General features: G+C 45.3%; 1 protein-coding gene across 1 annotated transcript; it reads right to left on the bottom strand.

Moving 5' to 3' along the window:
* Window positions 1-7456: 7456 nt before the first annotated feature.
* Thap6 (THAP domain containing 6) lies at window positions 7457-17692 on the bottom strand. The gene is made up of 4 exons (XM_005401316.2): window positions 17574-17692; window positions 16066-16273; window positions 12784-12909; window positions 7457-8177 (listed from the first exon to the last, which is right to left on the bottom strand). Exons 1-4 carry the CDS (start codon window positions 17651-17653, stop codon window positions 7920-7922), a joined length of 672 nt encoding a protein of 223 aa, XP_005401373.1. The 5' UTR covers window positions 17654-17692; the 3' UTR covers window positions 7457-7919.
* Window positions 17693-17866: the final 174 nt, after the last annotated feature.

Genomic DNA, 17866 nt, shown 5'->3' with positions numbered 1-17866 from the left:
ATAGGACCTGCGACCAGCTCCAGGACTCTGGACTCACACGCTGCAGTTTGCTGAGAAAGTGCGTAGGGTGGAAACTACCTGCATGTTCTCCGTAAGGATGGAGGTGGGTATTTGAGGTTTCTGTTAGTGACTGGTCACAGGAAAGCCAAGCAAAACCTTGTGGCCACACCTGCCAGACAGTGGTTTTTCAAAATCTCAGTAGTTAAGCTGGCAGGGCTTGGGCGGTGTCACAGGAAACTGTAGTCACTCAAGGCCTGTCTGCAGCTTCGCCAGGGAGATCACAAAGGTAATGACCCCAAGCAACCCCTGGGTTTTCAGAGATGAAACTGTTTTCATTTAAATTTGTAGAATGCTTGTCTTTTGCTATAACAGAACACCCAAGACTGTGTAACCTTTATAAACAGGTTTGCCTGGCTTGTAGCTCTGAAGGCTGGAAGTTCAAGTCCAGCCACACTGTGACACTCTGGGAAGAAGGGAAGAGAGGAGGGGAGGGGCTGGACGCCTCACAGTAAGCAGCTCTTTCTCTGACTGACCCGTTCTTGACGGGCTAAATCCATCCCAGGCCGTTCCCTAGCACGGCTGCTGCAGGAATTCAACACCAGTTCCGGGGGCAGCAGTTACATTCAAACCCCTCCAGAGTGGTTATGGTCATTTTCTTGTCTTCCCCTCCCTCCTGGCCTGTTTCCTGCCCACCTCAACCTCCGCTTGTCTCTGTGTCACAGGAGGAATTTACCTCTCTCCAAGAAATAATAACCTTTATTTAATTTTTCTTTTTGTACCGGGAATTACACCCATGACCTCAGGCTTGCCAGGCAAGTGCTTATGCCATTGAGCTACATCCCAGCCCTGGAAATATGTCCACTGTGTGTATCTGTGTGTACCTACACACACACACACACACACACACACACATACACACACACACAATCTTGTAAATGGGTTTTAGACAATTTTACATAATGAGATGCTACTGCGAGTTGTTCATTAAATTGTATTTTTCCATTTAAAATAAGTATTTCTTCCCACAGCTGTACATGTAGATGGATTGCTTTCTCTGGAATTGCTGCTTCTTGCTTTCCTGGCTCAGCACGGCTTTGCTCATTTCTCACCTGATGGAGAGATGGGTTCTCACACAGTCCTCAGAGCCAACTTCGGGCTCTTTCTGCCATCAGCTACCTTTACAAATAACTTGCTAAGCCGGGCGTGGTGGCTCATATCTGTAATCCCAGCACTCGGGAGGCTGAGGCAGGAGGATCGTCGAGAGTTCCAGGCCAGCCTGGGCTACAAAGTGAGCTCAAGGTCAGCCTGAACTGCATAGCGAGACCCTGTCTCAAAAAGACAAACCAAACCAAACCAAACCAAACCAAACCAAACCAAAAAAAAAAAAACAAGTAACTTGCTAAAAGGGTTTTTAGTTTTAATTTATAGAATACGCTTGCATTCACTCTCAGATTTGTGGGTCTCTGGTGAGTCTGACCCTTTGGATAGCCACAGTTTCTAGTTAGAGCCATTTCCTATCTACTCAGCAATCATTCTATCCGTTCTGGTCAGGTAGCCGTGACGCTGGCCGCTGGAAGGTCAATGGTACATGTTAGTGAGCAAGATGTCCCCATCCACAAGCGTGATAGAGTGGTAGCCAGAAAGTCTTGGAACCCTCTGGACGTCAGATAAATCCTTTCAGCTGTGTACGTGGCGACCTTGTGCACCATTATAAAATCTCCCCTTCGAACAAGCGGCAGTAGCCTGTTTCTGTTGAAACTGGGTGCCGAGCTGCTGTGCGGCAGGTCTGAGCAGTGCCTGTGCCGTGGGGTGTGCATCACGGGTGTTGCGGGCAGTGTCCCGACAGCCTGCCCGCCTCCTTCTCTTTACGTAACGGAACCCCTCTCCTCAAAAGCACGAGGCCCCAGTTGCCGAGTCGGGTGTGATGTCAGCTCTTCAGGGCCCAGGCTTTGCCCCAGGGAGCCGGAATTTCACTCTCTGTCACAGCCCTGTCCAGAACGCCACAAGCCACAGCTTGGGCGGGCCCAGAGGGAGCGTGGTGCTCATCTCAGTGTCAGCCAAGGTCTTGATATTCAGACAGTGTGGCCTGAACTGAACATTGTGCTTCTGAGTGATCTCGGCTACACTCTGGGCACTCTTTTTCAGTTGCATGCTGGTCTGTGAGCCCCACTTTGTGTAGCTCTCTTCGGGGTGATTTATAAAGTTGAATGAGTGAAACACACCCAATGGGCAAGATGGCCGGTCGGCCAGTGGCAGGTCTGCGCTTTGAAGCAGGGTCGTTTGCTTCTTGTCTAGGTGATCCAGTCTGCTGCTCGCCTCTCTGATGAACGCTGGGAGAATCCCACACACTCGTGTGAAGTTGAGTCTCCATTGGTTCTGCAGCCTCTGCGCTGTGCTGGCCCCCCCACCCGCCCCACTGTCTAGGAGCCGTCTTGTGCCCCAGTGCCTGACTGCTCCCATTCATCTGCATGTCCTACAGCGGGGCCTGGAATCCAGAAGCAGCAGATGCGACAGGCTGTTACACTGAATATGCCAGAGGACAGACTTCTTGATGTGCCTGAAAAGGTAAGTATCCATAAAAGAGGCCCCAAGACTGAGGCGGAACACTGTGCTATAAACGTACTGAGCACGTGTGCTGCCTTCTAAACAGGGCATGGCTAGAGCTCACCAGGCTACCTGAAGACACCAGCTGGGTAATCTGCCCCTCTCGGAGGTGCTGGGATGATGGACTGGTCTGCGACCTTCTGGAGGTTGGGAACCAAGTCTTCCTCGTTTCCCCCAACCCCTCGCAGCTCCCGGACATCCAGTCCAAGGTCGCAAATCGTGTGGCAAAACTGCTGCCTGCGCCGGGCTCTCAGCGCTTCCTGTTCAGCTGCTGTCGCGGGTACAAACACAGTCTGCTGTCAGAGCACAGCGGGGCTGGCGAATGAGGCTGGGGCGAGGTCAGCTGTTGCTGCTGCGACAGTCTCCACGAGCCGTGGTAGCTGTGACAGCCGGGTGACGAACCTCAGGAAGCAGTGTGCCGGGCAGAGCATGGCGGCTGTGATCACTGTAGATGGCACGCCCTGCTCGGCCCCCTGTGGGGCTCGGGGCCCGGTCCTGCGCCCGGAACTCTGATGTCACGTTCTTCCTATGAACCCAGGAAGAGGATTTCTCCCTTTATTCCTTTGGGAGACAATCAGCCTTTCCATAAAGAGAGGCGGCAGATTGCAGAGTGAAAGACCTTGAGAGCACGAGCCAGGTTTGAGGCTTAAAACAGACATGACCTTGTTATCTTGTAATTGTTGTGGGATCCGAGACCCGAAAGCGCTCAGCCCTGGAAGCTTGGGGGGACCCACTTCCTTCTTCCTCCAGCTCCTCGGGGGCACCCACTTCTCAGCTCATTCCTGCCGGTCACCCTAAGCCTTCCTTCCACCCCGTGTGTCTAAGGCCTCACCTGCAGGACTGGGGTCACCTCACCAAGACGCTTGGGTTAACCACCTCTGTAAAGCAGGTGAGGCACACATGGTAGTCAGGTGCTGGGGGTGGGGTATGCACGGCTTGGTGGGGGGAGGTTATGTCGCAGCCCCTACTGATTTTGGTGACCCCTTGGACTTTTAAGGGGGTTCTCTCCCTCGGTGACTGTTTCCAGACCCACCCATCCTCCTGTTTTTGACAACTCATTTATGAGTTTTTATCTATTTCTCCCTGTAGTTCTATCCATTTTTGCTTCATGGAATTTGAATCCTTATTAGGCGCATAAATATGAGGCCTGCTGTGTGCCGACTGACCCATTCACTACGGGTCACTTTCCCGGCTTATATTCTTTGCTCTGAAATCTGGTTTTTAATTAGTGTAGCTACACCAATTTCCTTTTTGAAATGGGGTCTCGTAGATGCTGAGCAAGTACTGTACACTCGCTATACCCTCAGCCCTCCAACTTTTTATTAGTGTGAATACATCTTTTTATATCCTTTTAATTTAACCTATTTGCTTTTTTATTCAAAGTAGCTCCCTGTATCTGGCATATAGTTTGTCTGTAGGCTACTTGTTTCTTTCAGAGACAGGGCTTATCTTGTTCAGATTGGCCTTGAACTTTTGGCTCAAGTGATCCTCCCGCCTCAGCCCCTGGGACTACAGGTATACACCCCCACCTGGCTTTCGTTGCTTTGCTTCATGTAAGTACTGATATGTACGTGAAGGGTAAACCCTTCTGGAGGTAGATGAGGGTCAGGGATCCGGTTAGGAAGTAATGGCTTTACACGAGGAATCCCGGAGACAAGCGGGTAAGGAGGGCTGTGCTGAGAGTATACATTCCACGGAAACGGAGTGTGGACAGATTTTTGAGTCATATGTAGGTACTGGATAGGCTCCCGTGTTTGGAAGATTACACACATACACTCTTCTGGCAGGAAGACGGAGGCGGGCACTTCAAAGACACTGCAGGATGAAAGGCATTAATGAAGAGAGACCAGTCCAGCAGTCATGCCAGGGTGTGGGAAGGCACTGTTTCCGGTGTCGGCATCTTGCAGGTTGCCTCTTACCCTACCGGCTCTAGTTTACTTCCCACTTTCTCTACCCAGAGAGAGGCAACTCTGGAAGACACTTGTGCTGAGGTCCAGAAGCACCCTGCAGTTTGACAATGTTAGGAAGACTTGCAGGATTCAGCATGGAACTGTACCCATGGCTAGGATTACAGGACAAGGACACGAAGAAAAGACAAACCAACAAGGGAAAAGGCACCTGGGCCAGCGTCTACAGGAAACCAGGTGTGTGATTCCCGGGGTGCTTTCTCACTGTGGCCAGAAAGGACACACTTCATTCAGTGGCACCAAGTTGTGACGACATCAAGCTGTACCTCAGCGAGCCCACTGAGGTGTCAGGCCCAGCGGCTCCCTGAGGGCTTGTCACACAGTACTCTGTGAGTACGCCCAACGTACTCAGACGCCCGATTCCTGCAAGTAAAGCAGGTGTCTGGGCTAAACACACTGCTCTCACGAACAGCACAGCGCAGCGAGCCACTGTTACTGGTGGGAAGTTTTCCCAAGTCCAACTTCCACATGACAACCAAGAGAACCCTGCAAAACTTCACCTTCCACACGAACTGTTTTGCACACTCCGTTTCTGAGGTTTCAGGGCTAACGTGCTCCTTTACAGACCTACGGCACACAGGAATGAGGGCCCTCATCAGTGCCATTTAAGTCACACCCTGCATCCTGTGAAATGCAGATGGATCCCGCAGGGTGACGGTTCAGAGGCAAATTCAACCTGGTAGTAGCCTTGACTACAGTGGGGCAGATGCAAACGCCAGGGTCCTCGCTGTGCGAATGAACGGGTGGGCGTATGCTTGTCCATCCCTAGGAAAGGACCACAGGCCCTGTCCCTGCGGAATGAATGACAGTACAGTCCGTCCTGAGGCTATGTTGCTGCTACTGCTTCTGGTATGCTATAGGGAAATCCACACTCACTACACTGACGGACTGTTACTCTAACATGACAATTAAAAATGACTATAAATTGGAGGCCCTGACAAAGCACATGTACTCTGCAGGATGAGATAGTATTTGATACAGTCCATCTTTTTTCAAACGAGACTGTGCTAAAACTGTACTTACCCTTAGCAGCTCAGGCTGCTGTTCAGACCTTTGCTCTCGCGGTGAGCAGAACTCTCAAGCCTGCCATACCTGGTCTGGCACTGATGCACTTAAGACTGTGTGCTTCTGGGCGCAGGACCGCTTGGGTGCCTGAGGACCTCCAGCTGGGATGACCTGGCTTTACTTTGTACAGCATGGAGCTCCCTGCAGGACCAAGGACAGAGGCATGTCCAGGCACTCGGGCAGCGAACAGTGAGGACCCGTTTTTGTCAGGTTTGTTGGTAACCATTTCTCCATAAGAATCAAAGAACACAGGGCAGCTCTGAGTCCTTATGCTAATATTATGCAAATGACCTGTCATTCAGTGCTGTTACGTCCAGTGAGAACACAGGGCAGCTCTGAGTCCTTATGCTAATATTATGCAAATACACTGTCAGTCAGTGCTGTTACGTCCAGTGAGACAGACAGCAGGGCTGAGCTCACTGAGCATCCAGCCGCAGAAGTGACGGTGGCAACTGTGTATGGCAGACGGGACTCCTGGAAGGGCCTTCCAGGAAGGACTTCCTCACACACGCAGCAGCGCTGGAACCTGTGGACAATGTGCTTGGGCCTTCCGCTCACTCTGCTCCACGTCCACTGACTGACTTTGATCTGTATGCTCAGGAACAGGGTGAGGAAGTCTCCATTTCTATTAAAAGAATCTCCGTAAAGGTTAGACCCAAACGTCTCATTAGAGTGCCGTTATGAATTTAAAATTAAATAACTAAAGTAAATAATAAATAATAAATGTTTTACGGTAGTAAAAAGATGAAGACTTCCATGATCTTTTAGCATAAATCTTTCACATGTGGATAAAGTTTTCATTTAGAAAATTTAGAGACCTACATAGAAATACACATTAAAATACAGAAAACTGTTAAATACAAAAATTCAAGCGGCTGTATCTACACTGACACTAAAGTAACATAAATGAAACCGCAATGAAGAAAAGCACACAGAACACAATGAAACACCTGGCACTCAAACGCTATCTACTCCAGCACGGATGGCGCGTGAAGTTCCCGCGCTCCCAGCAGAGGTGACTCCGGCCAAGTTTTATCCGAATCCACAGTACACTTAGCCCTGTTTCAGCTGTTTGGGTATGAAATCAGGAGATGCTCCAGTAAATCAGAAAATAGCTAAGTGACTTTTTTGTACAGTCAATAATAAGTTGTTCTCAAACTGTCTTTTCATGTACCTACTTCCCTAAAAAAACCTCTGGACAATAACCTGCTTCCCTAACTCCTATTTTCACTAGAAGGCCTAGAATTACTCATTAAATTTTTTTTTTCTATATTTTAAAAATGTCAGCAATATTACTTTCCACAAAATACAAAGTGACAATTGAAGTATTCAGCTAGTTCCGGCACGCAGACTTTGAAGGCTGACCTCACGGTGCAGGAAGTCCGGCAGCCACATGCGAAGAGCTACGGGAGCAGCTGACCCCTTAAGAATCACACGAAGAGCCCTTCTGGCTTTGTTTTCAGAACACCTCTGGTTTGCATCCGAGTGTTGGTCTCCAGAACGAAGGTGGGTCCCTTGTGAAGGGTCTTCTTAAATTGGCTCTCAATTTTAAATGCTCACGTGTTATTCTTAGGGTTAGTGCTATGGGAAGCCATGTAAAAAGACCTTCAGTATTACTAATGAAAGCATCAGGGGTTGAAAGTGAGATTGGTGTTGTTACAATGAATTCTGCTTTATTTACTTATTTATTTATTTATTGTCTTTTTGAGACACGCTATTGCTAAGCAGTTCAGGCTGGCCTTGAACTCACTTTGTAGCCAAGGCTGGTCTCAGACTCGCAACGATCCTTCTGCCTCAGCCTTCCAAGTGCTGGGATTACAGGTGCGCACCACCATGCCTGGCGAATTTTGCTTTATATTAAAATACATTTAAAATAAAATCCTACTTACCATAAAGCAGGTATAAGTAAAGGTATTCACTTGAAACAAAAGCTCTGCTGCTACTGCTGGAGTGTCTGGTTCCCACCACCAGAGTTTAACGTAGACAAGAGAATTTCCTTACTTCTGTGGAATTCTCTTGAGATTTTAGTATCTAACAAAAGTGAATGGTGGCACTAGTTTATGTCTATGTAAAACACAAGTACCACAAGTGACACAAAACACTGAACTACCACATAGATATGTCTGCACATCTTCAAAAAACATGGTGGGTTACAACCATAGAGTGTAAACGCTCCAAAAGACCCAAGCGGGACTTCAGTCACAGACACCGTTGAGTGGCGTATGTGAGAATTACGCTGAGGGCCTGCAGCAGTGCTCACTGTGGGCGGAGCACAGCACGGCGCTACCTCACAGAACAGCCGAGCTCTGTGCCCCTCCGGGGAGGCTCCCAGCAGAACGGGTCCAGTCTCTCTGCTGTTTCTTGGCTGATGAGACATTCTTCCTTCAAGTCCCTGATCGTCTCCCTCAGCGCCTTTTGGAAATACTTTTCTCGGTCTAGAACACTGCGCAGACTTTCCTGGGTGTCCTCCAGCTGGCTGATCACATGATCTAACTTATGCTTGAGCTTCTTTGGACTGTCCATTACACTGTAGCTGTGTTCCTGGAAACAGAAAGGCTGCGTTATTCAACAGATACACTGGCATTGGATAGAAGCTTGTTACCAGGCGTCAGCTGTGTTTCCATTTATGACGCTCAGCGAAGGTCTCTGAGCGGTGACTGGAGGTGTAAAGGGTCCAGAAGAGGATGGGGTGGAAGTAAAGCAGTACCCGGGCCTCTCTGCTCTCCCAAGACCAGGAAGGCATGAGCACACAGAACGTCACAGGTGATCTGGGCTCCCATCTGCTATACGTGCCTGGACCTCTGTGCCAGCTACACAGCTTCACTCCTCGTGGGGCACCAGTGAGCTCAATTTTTATCTGCTGCTTTATTGCGAAGACTGTTTCAGTTCATGAAAGGTACGGGGCAAAGAGTGCTGGGACCCGGCTGCAGTCGGGGCAGCGGGGATCTGCACAGGACTCTGGTCTCGGAGTCTGGCAGCAATAATTCAACTCCTGTTGAGACCTGTTATGGTTATGATTAAGGTTCGCTACATATGTATTCATTTAAAACATGGAAAATGACACTAACGTATCTTATAAAAGGTACCAAATAATATTGCTGAAGAGCCGTTATGTAGAAGGAATAGTAGAAAAGAAAAGAAAAGAAAAGAAAAATGAAAATGGAAGTAGAGAAGGCTGCAGCACCACTTCCGGCAGCCTAACATGTATGTGATTAGTGCCCCCAAAGGGCAGGAAAGCAAAGTTGGGATATAGACAAATGTTTGAAGAAAGTATACCTCCAAATTTTCTGAGACTGAGGAAAAATATAAATGCAGAGATAGTAAACCTCAACAACACATTCAAGCACAAGACAACTGAACCAAGGCATATCATACTTAGATTAATCAAAATTAGGACAAAATATTCTTAAGAACAAAAAAAGGCAACATAAAGTATAACATTTTTCATCTGATAAAACGCATGTGAAAATACAGTGGAATAACATCTTTAAAAGCGCCGAGACCAAAAAAAACCCCTAAATTATCAACCTAGAATTTAGCATTTGGTGAAAATATTAGTGAAAAATAACTGAAAAACTGAAGACTAAACGTGACTTTTTCAGACACAGGACCACTGAGGGGTGTAGCACAGCATCACTGCCCCACAAAACAGGCCCGAGGAGGTCCTTCCGGCGCGAGCCGCTGGGTGGAGATGTGGCTCACACCAAGGCCTAGGCATCAGGAAGGCAACGACACGGCAATACCAAGTTTCGTTCTCATTATTTAAGCCTCTACAGATGATCTTTGTTTAAAAGGAAATGATGACAACACAACGTGGAGTCTGTAGCGTGTAAAAGCGGAGCACAGAACAGCGGCACAGGCGGCAGCAGAGGCCACGGCACTACTGTGAGATGTGCAGGACGGGCCCAGGGTGGGCCACAAACCTAAAGACAGCCGCTAAGACAAGACGAAGAGCTCTAGCTAAGGAGTCAAAGAAGGTGAAGCGGAATGGATCACAGAGAGTACTCAGGCTGCAACGTGGAAGAACAGGAACAAAAGCAAATGGGATAGGAAACAGCGGAGAGAACCGCGGATTTAGCTTAGTATCAAGGGTCGCATCAAGGGTGAATGTCTAACGAACACAGCAAAAGGAAAGTTCTCAGCCTGGACTGAACACAAGCGAGAACAAGACTCAAAAGGATACGCTGCCTACAAAAATAACGAAGTACTTCAAAGATGATACCACTGATAAGAGCGGACAAAGACAGTGACACTGACAAGGCGAACAATGATACAGGCTGTGGTGGCAATACAGTCAGCCCAGGGCAAAAATGATTAGCAAGGGTAATGAAGGTAGGTTGGTATCATTTATCAAACTTGAACTATACCTGGTAACAGTGCTTCAAAATATAATAAAATTACCGATGACTGCAAGGAAAATCAGACAAATCTCCCATTATACTACGTTACTTTGACACTGCTTCCTCAGAAACAGATAAAACAAGTAGAGAGGAATTTAGTAGGGATCAGGAAGCCTCACACAGTATCAGACAGCTCGCCCTAACTGACAAGCACATCGCAGGTAAGGCCACAGGACGCTCCACCGCACGGGCGCAGAGAAAGCTTACCAAGACAGACCCCATTCTGGGCTGTACAATACACCTCAACACATGCACAAGGAGTCAGGCCATGCAGTGGATATCCTCTAGCCACAACACAATTAAGTTAGTAATGACAGAGATCTGGAGAATTTTCCAATATTTGGAAATTATATAACATACTTAAAAATGACAAATGAAAGCCAGGTGTGGCACACAGGTGTAATCCCAGCATAAGGCAGGAGGATCACATGAGTTTGCGGCCAGCCTAGATTACACAAGCAAGTTCAAGGCCAGCCTGCACTACAGAGAGAGACCTTGTCACAAAACAAAACAAAAGAACACAGAACAAATCAAAATATAATTTGAGAGTATTCTGAACTGTGTGACAATGAAAACACAACATATTTCATTTGTGGGAAATAATACTTAGGGAGAAATTAACACCATTAAATTAATACCACTAATGAAGAAGAATACTATTGAATGCCTACACTAGAAATTAACAATAACCTCAGCTTCCACTTTAACTAGGAACAGATGAATACATTTTACTAAAGTAGAAAAAAAAGTGAGTAGAAATCCGTGAAATAGAAAGAGACTCAATAAAAACTAATTGTTGACAAGATCGATAAAACTGTTACATCTCTAGGTAGACTGATCAGCAATGTAAGAACAGAAATGATCAGAATGACTGGCACATCACTACAGATTCTCTAATTACTAAAAGGATTAATAAAAAATGGTATGAACAACCTTGAGCTAATAAATTTGACAACTGTGATGAAACAGACAAACTCTTTGGACATAAACTATTAAAAAAACCCCAAACCCCAGCTTTCCCAAAATGTAAACCACAAGTCTAGATAGCTTCACAGAAAGAAGTCTATGAAATATTTACAGAAGAAATAGTAACATCCTACACAAACTTTTTCAGAATATCAAAAATGTTGGCACTATTTTACAACTCATTTTTTGAGATCAGTTATTATTCTGATGCTGAAACTAGACAAATAAACAAAAGTAAAAACAAAACAAAAAAACTAGGTCACGTATCTTTCTTAAACATATAAAGACTAGACAAAAAAATTAACAAATAGAATCTAACAATACAGAAAAGAGATAATGCATCAGGAAAACAAGATTTATCCTAGGAATAAAAGGTTGGCTTAACCTCTGAAAATCAATTGGTTTTTTTTCCAGTACCGGGAATCAAACTCATGACCTTGTGCTTGCCAGGCAGGTGCTGTGCTAAGCTAAATCCCCAGCCCTTGAAAATCAATTTATATAACTCATTGTATTAACAGACTAAAAAAGAAACATCAGATGAGCACTCAATACAAACAGCATTATAGGCTGGGGATGTAGGATGTAGCTCAGTGGCATAAGCACTAGCCTGGCAAGCCTGAGGTCATGAGTTCGATTCCCGGAACCAAAAAAAAAAAAAAAAGATACAGCATTTGGCGAAACCCACATCCACTTCTGATAAAGACTCAGGTGACTGAGAACACAAGGTACCGCCTCCATCACAGAAAGGGGATAAAGGCATTCCTCAAAGTCCACAGCCAGGATCACTGCTGCCAGTGAAAGACGGCATGCTGGTACCAAGCGGGTGACCAGCTCCCAGTCCTCTACTGAGCAGTCCTGAAGGTTTAAGGCAGGGCCACAAAGAGAAGAAATGACCGGCATCCGTACTAGAAGGGGAACAGAAACTCTCCTCAATCACAGAGAACATGATGATCTAAGTAGGAAATCTGCTGCAACTAAGGTTTGAATTGGGCCAGTTTACCAAATGCAACATCTGTGCACAAAACACGATTACATTTCCATATCTAGCAGCAAAAAAAAAAAAAAGAAGCACCATTTATAGCAGCATGCAAATGTACAAAATACTATGGAATATGTTTGGCCAAGTGAAATACTTGGGTCTTGAAGCCAAAACAATTCTGAGAAGTCAGACCTAAATGGAAATTCTACGTTCATGTGCTGAAAGATCATTAAGATGTCAAACTTCCCAAGTGGACCTACAGGTTAAACACAAACTAGTCAAAATTCCAGCCAGCTTCTGGGCAGAACTTTATAACAATTAACTCTAAATTCACATGAAATGCAAAGAACTTTGAACAGCCGAAACACTTTCGAAAAATGAAGTGGGAGGACTAATACAATTTCAAGAATTGTTATAAAACTATAGTAAGAGATTTATATTCCAGGTCTGGCACTAACATCAATAGGAAATAGATGAATAAATAAACATAAACTTCAATACTGTTTTTCAAGAAAACAATCACTATTTTTATTAGATTCTTCCATACAGGAAACATAAAACAAACTTTGAAAAGGCATTCTTTGAACTAAATTAAGGATTTAATTTAGTAAAGGATTAATTCAATACTGTATTTGCTTACAAATTATAACCACCTTGGGAAGCAGTATTTAGATATTACATGTTAAAAAAATCACCAACACCCAAATTCCTAGCTTTTGCTAAGACTCTGAAAAGTTTGATCTTGATGGATAGGATATATGCATCTTAACAGCATTAACAATAGATCAGTAATTTTACTTACAAAAATGAACTGGGATTGGAATTCTTCAATATATGAGGAAGCACCAACGAGCTGGTGGTCGTGGTTTGTGACCGGGAGGGTTTTGAGGGTGAAGTTTTTCCTACAATGAAGCTTTTCTTTTTTCTCCTGTTGAGAAGAGTTAATAAAAATCATTGAGGTACTTTTTTTGTTTTTGGTACAGAGGACTAAGTCCAGGAACTTTGCACTGAGCTATATCCCCAGCTATTTCATTTTTATCCTAAGAGTCTTGCTAAGTCATTAAATTGCCCAGGCTGGGCTTGCATTTGTGATCCTCCTGCCTGAGCTTGTCAGGGTGCTGAGGTAACAGGCATGTGCCATGACAGCTGGCTTCTATTTTTCTTTATTTTGAGACAGGGTCTCACTATGCAGTTCAAACTGGCCTTGAATTCTCTATGTACTCCAGGATGCCCTCAAAGTTGGAGCAATCCTCTTGCTTCAGCTTCTTGAGTGCTGGGATTATAGGTGTGCACCACCACGCCCAGCTAAATTTTATTTTTTCACTTTGTGCAGTTTAATGACTACTTTATTTTCATGAAAACTGCTTTTAGAAGTCAGTAAATTCCAGAACTCAGATTACTTTAAAAGAACTTTTTGAAAGCACTATTATTCATTTGAAAACACAAATTTTCCTAAAAATTAAGAGTGAAAATCAGGCAAGATATCTTCTCTCAGCTATTGAAAATGTACTACACGATAAAAATAGCTAAAATAGTAGGCCATTTTCTTAGGACTACAGAGAAGTATCTAGACATTTTGTTGCCTATTTTAAGACACACTAAGGACTCGGGTAGGCAGATGCCCTTATGCATAGCTGGTGGTGAGCAGGTTAGTACAAGCTTTGTGGAGTGTGTGAGATCTGTATCAGAAGCAAAGCTTTAAAAACCTACCATTCAACAATCTTATTTCCAGGAGTTTAGTTCAAGCAACTAAGGATATGAAGAAAAATTCTGCTAGAATAACATTCATTTCAGTGCTACTTACAGTGGTCAGAGATACATGACTAGACACAGCAGTGAAGACTGGTGACAGAACCACGGCTCATATGTAGGAGTGACTGCTTTATGGCCATTAGCCCCTCCTGGCCAAAACGGACAGCATCAAGTGCGGGCAGGAACGTGGATACAGGAACTTTTGTGTTGATGGTGGAACTATAAATTTGGAACTCACTTTGGAAAACGATAGCAGTATCTACTCAAACTGAATGCACAGAACCCTGACCTCAGTAACTCCCCCTTGTAATGAAAGCATGTAGGCACTCTAAAACAGTGTGTACACGAGTGTGCCAGAGACATGGACAAAAATGTTCATAGCTACATCATTTGTAATACCTTTAAACAAAAAACAACCCAAATGTTTCTCAACAGCTGCATGGAGAAATGAGTTTATTCATTTAGCAGAACACTCTATCACAAAGGAAGTGCTAAGCCGTTGCATACTACAGGGATGAATCCTACATGTCAAGCTAAAGCAGCTGCAGGGCACTGCAGGCAGGGCTCCATTTAGACAACTGGTAGTGACACAAGTTAAGATGGTAGCTACCTCATGGTGATAGTGACTGGGGAACGTCACGTAAAGGCTCCTGGGACACCTCAGCCTGAGGTGAGTCACATGAGGGTGTGCACTGTGAAATTCAGCGATTTGCACACTTATGATGCATGCACTTTCCTACATATATAAAATTAAAAAATTGACGTTCTTCCTAGGTTTATCTTAAACACATGATCCATAGATCTGTGGCACTAGGCAGGGTACTTGTTAAAAAGTGCAAGCTTATTGAATTCTCAAACTTACTGAATCAAATTCTCTGGGAGAGGGGCTCAGGGTTCTGAATAATCCCTGTATAGACTAATGCTTAAAAGCCACCAACACAGGCTAACACTGCATTTGACATTGTGGAGTGCAGTAGTTCAAAGTGAAGCCTGGAGCTGAAGGGCCTGTCAGCCTCTGCTGTTATCAGAAGTGTGGTCCCAGGAAGGCGGCCCAGCTCTCTGGACCTCTGACTCCTCAGGCGAGGCAATGAGTAAGAGCACTTCCTGCCTATGGGGGTTTCAACAAGCTAGTGTGTGTACAGAGTGACTGGAAAAGGACGCAGTGTAACTGCATGAGATGTAACTACATTTGTACAGCCCATGTACAAATGATGCAAAGTACATAGCCGAGCAGTCACAGTATTACCTCTGCATGATCTCTGCAGTATTTTTATTCTTGCTTCTATCATCTAATTTCCTATTGTAATAAAACTTGTTTAAGGAAATAGATTTTGGAAGTCAGCAACTTCAGGTTTGATTTATTATGCCCACATCTCTTAAGGTCCCTTTTACATCATAGCTACGTAACACTGCTAGAGGCAGGAAAAAAGAAAGGGAGAAAACATCCTTGAGGCTAACTGCACAAGAGGCGCATGTGTGCTGAAGGGAAGGAAGCAAGCCGTCTCTGCCAAGGCACCTCGATGTGACCCCCGCAGTGATGCAGCCCACTGGGAGGAGTGGTGGGGCTCTGGACCACCTGTGTCTCTAGCAGGTAGGAGAGGGCTCCTGGGGGATGTTTCCCACATGGAACTGTCCCTGTCCACAGTTTTGGGAAGCAAACATGTCCCCAAATATTTGACCTCAAGGGATCGTGACAGAGAGGCTGCTAACCCATGGTACCACCCCTAAGACACAGGACTCAACTACAGTTTATTCAACCCTTTTCTTTTTCTGCCTTCTCTTTCCTTCTGTTCTTATCTTTCCATGTTGGTTTTCTTTCTCTTGGTCCCATGCAGACTTGACCTTACACTTCTTTGTACCTGGAGATTCCTGGAAGCATACTGTGGTTCTGTCTGTGATTTCACTGGACTTCTTTCAGACTGCCTATGTGGAACCTTCTTATGTTGTGGATTTTCTTCTTCAGAGGTTAACAGTAGGAAAATTTATTGGGGAATAGCAATCGGGAACGGGAATGGGGAATATGAATAGCTCCTGAGACAGGAGGAGTCCTGAATGGGTTGCCCTCAACCTTCTTATGTTAACCTCCATTTTTTTAGACATAAATCTTGAGTTACATCAATTCCTAAGTCAAGGGTACTTTACTAGACCTTAGTCATGAACCCATATGTGAGTGCCTACTGGTAATATAATCCTGCTACATATTGTGAAAATGGAAGCTGCAACCAGTAAGTTTAAGAACTTAAAGAACAGAGACATAGGCAAGAGGGCTGAAGATCCTCAGTCATGCCTCTGAAAGGGAGCATTAATGGTAAGCCGTATCTCACACACCAACCTGTAAGTGGTATGGGGAATCAAATATAGACGGGATGACTCCTGGTTTTAGTTTAAGATTTGGAGCACTTCTGTCAAAATCTGTCTTCTTAAAGTGCCTCGAACATAACACATCTCCTTTTTTAGGCTCCCAAATGCCTGCAGCGTTCACATCAAGTCTTTTCATTGCTAAGACCCATTTTCTTTTGACATTTTCATCTGTGGGGAATCTAGAGAAAATACAAGACAAACTTAAAACCAATCAATACTGCAATGAAAGCTGTCCTTTAAAACTGCGGCTAAACTGCTGGCTTACCTAGTTTGTCACTACTCTTGGGAATTGTAATATTCAGGACACTATGATGCATGCCCAAGTAACCCAGATTTAGTACTCTCACTCTTGGGCCAATTCTGCAGCCATATGGCCCTCATTTTTCTCATATGAGAAAAGTTTCAATGATATTTAGCACGCTACAGTAAGATCCAAAGGCTTATGAAGCGATATCTAGTACGGGTCCCCAATGAATAGGACCCTTTGCACTTTTTTTTTTTGCACTTGCTTTTGTCAGCACCAGAGAACTACTTAGCCCAGCATTTAACGCCCAGCAAGTCTATGAATGCTTAGTGGATGAATGAAATGAACAGTAGTAGAATTTGGAGTCTGGATATCAGAAACATCCTGATACATCTGGAGGCTGATTGTCTTTCTCAATTTTCCATGGTACTTCATATCTTTTTTTGGGGAATAAGGTGGATACACATACCTACTCCTGAATTCCATACAGCTAGAGATCTAGCGAGCAGATCGTTCCCTAGCACATACCACAGTGCCCAGTACAAAAGTGGCAAAATCAACCTCTAGCAGAGGCAGAACGATTAAATCCTATTACTTCTCTTCTACTGCTGCCAAGGAAGTGGCTAAAATAAAGATCATCCTATGTGCAATACTGCTGAAGACTTGGTCTGAACTGTAATTTACACTTTACAAACTATGCTTGATAATCATCTGTTTCTTAAGAGAAAGAACAGTATTTTGGAGCAAAGACCCTTCACATTTTGTAAACAACACAGACAGCTTTCTTTTTCTTTTTTTGTCGTTTTTGAGACAAGGTCTCACTATGCACTTCAGGCTGGTCTCGAACTCACAGCGATCCTCCTGCCTCAGCCACACGAGTGCTGGGATTACAGGCATGCGCCACCACACCCGGCTCGCAGACCTTTCTTTTATGAAGAAAATACAATGTTAAAGCACTAAGTAATGAGATTTTTTTTTTTCTTTTCTTTTTTTTTAGGAGTCTGACACCTATAACAGTTATCTTAAAACCTACATTAAATTACAAAAGGGTAAAATTTAGGTGTCACTGCGAACTTAACAAGAGCTTATTTGGAAGTGGAACTTCAAGGATACACAATGGTTACTTGGAAACAGGCCTATCCAGAATAGTGGCCCTGGCACTTGGGGCCCAAGTTCGAGTAGCTAGCTGTGTGCTCTGCGCAAAGGAAGCGGTGGCGGGCGGCGGCAGGTCTTACGCGTGGAAGGTCAGCCCTCTCAGCTTGGAGTTGGGGAGACAGCGAGAGGCGCAGCCGATGGCCGAGCAGCATTTCACCATGACTTCAGCAGCTCATCACGGCGCTGAAAGACAAGGACAGAGGGCAGCGCGGTGACTGGCAGGCTCGAGGGGGCGGATCCACCTTGGCCAGCGGCTAGGAAGCGGGCACCGGCGGACCCGCGCCTCCCCCCGGCCGGATCCCTTCGGCACCCCGAGTCCTCCGCTCGCTGTCCTCGGGTCCGGGCGCCCCGCCTGTCGCCCCGCGGCCCCCGC

The sequence above is a fragment of the Chinchilla lanigera genome, unplaced genomic scaffold (genome assembly GCF_000276665.1).
Source record: "Chinchilla lanigera isolate Chin_1 unplaced genomic scaffold, ChiLan1.0 scaffold00073, whole genome shotgun sequence".
NCBI lineage: Eukaryota > Metazoa > Chordata > Mammalia > Rodentia > Chinchillidae > Chinchilla > Chinchilla lanigera.
This window is presented reverse-complemented; position numbering and strand designations above follow the sequence as displayed.

What these genes read in the sequence shown, in the direction of transcription:
- Thap6 (XM_005401316.2), bottom strand. Translation starts at nt 17,653, where the DNA reads ATGGTGAAATGCTGCTCGGCCATCGGCTGCGCCTCTCGCTGTCTCCCC. An exon ending in AGAGGGCTGACCTTCCACGC is followed by an intron (nt 16,274 to 17,573) that starts GTAAGACCTGCC and finishes TATTTTCTCTAG; the next exon opens with ATTCCCCACAGATGAAAATG. An exon ending in TCCAATCCCAGTTCATTTTT is followed by an intron (nt 8,178 to 12,783) that starts GTAAGTAAAATT and finishes TTCTGTTTCCAG; the next exon opens with GAACACAGCTACAGTGTAAT.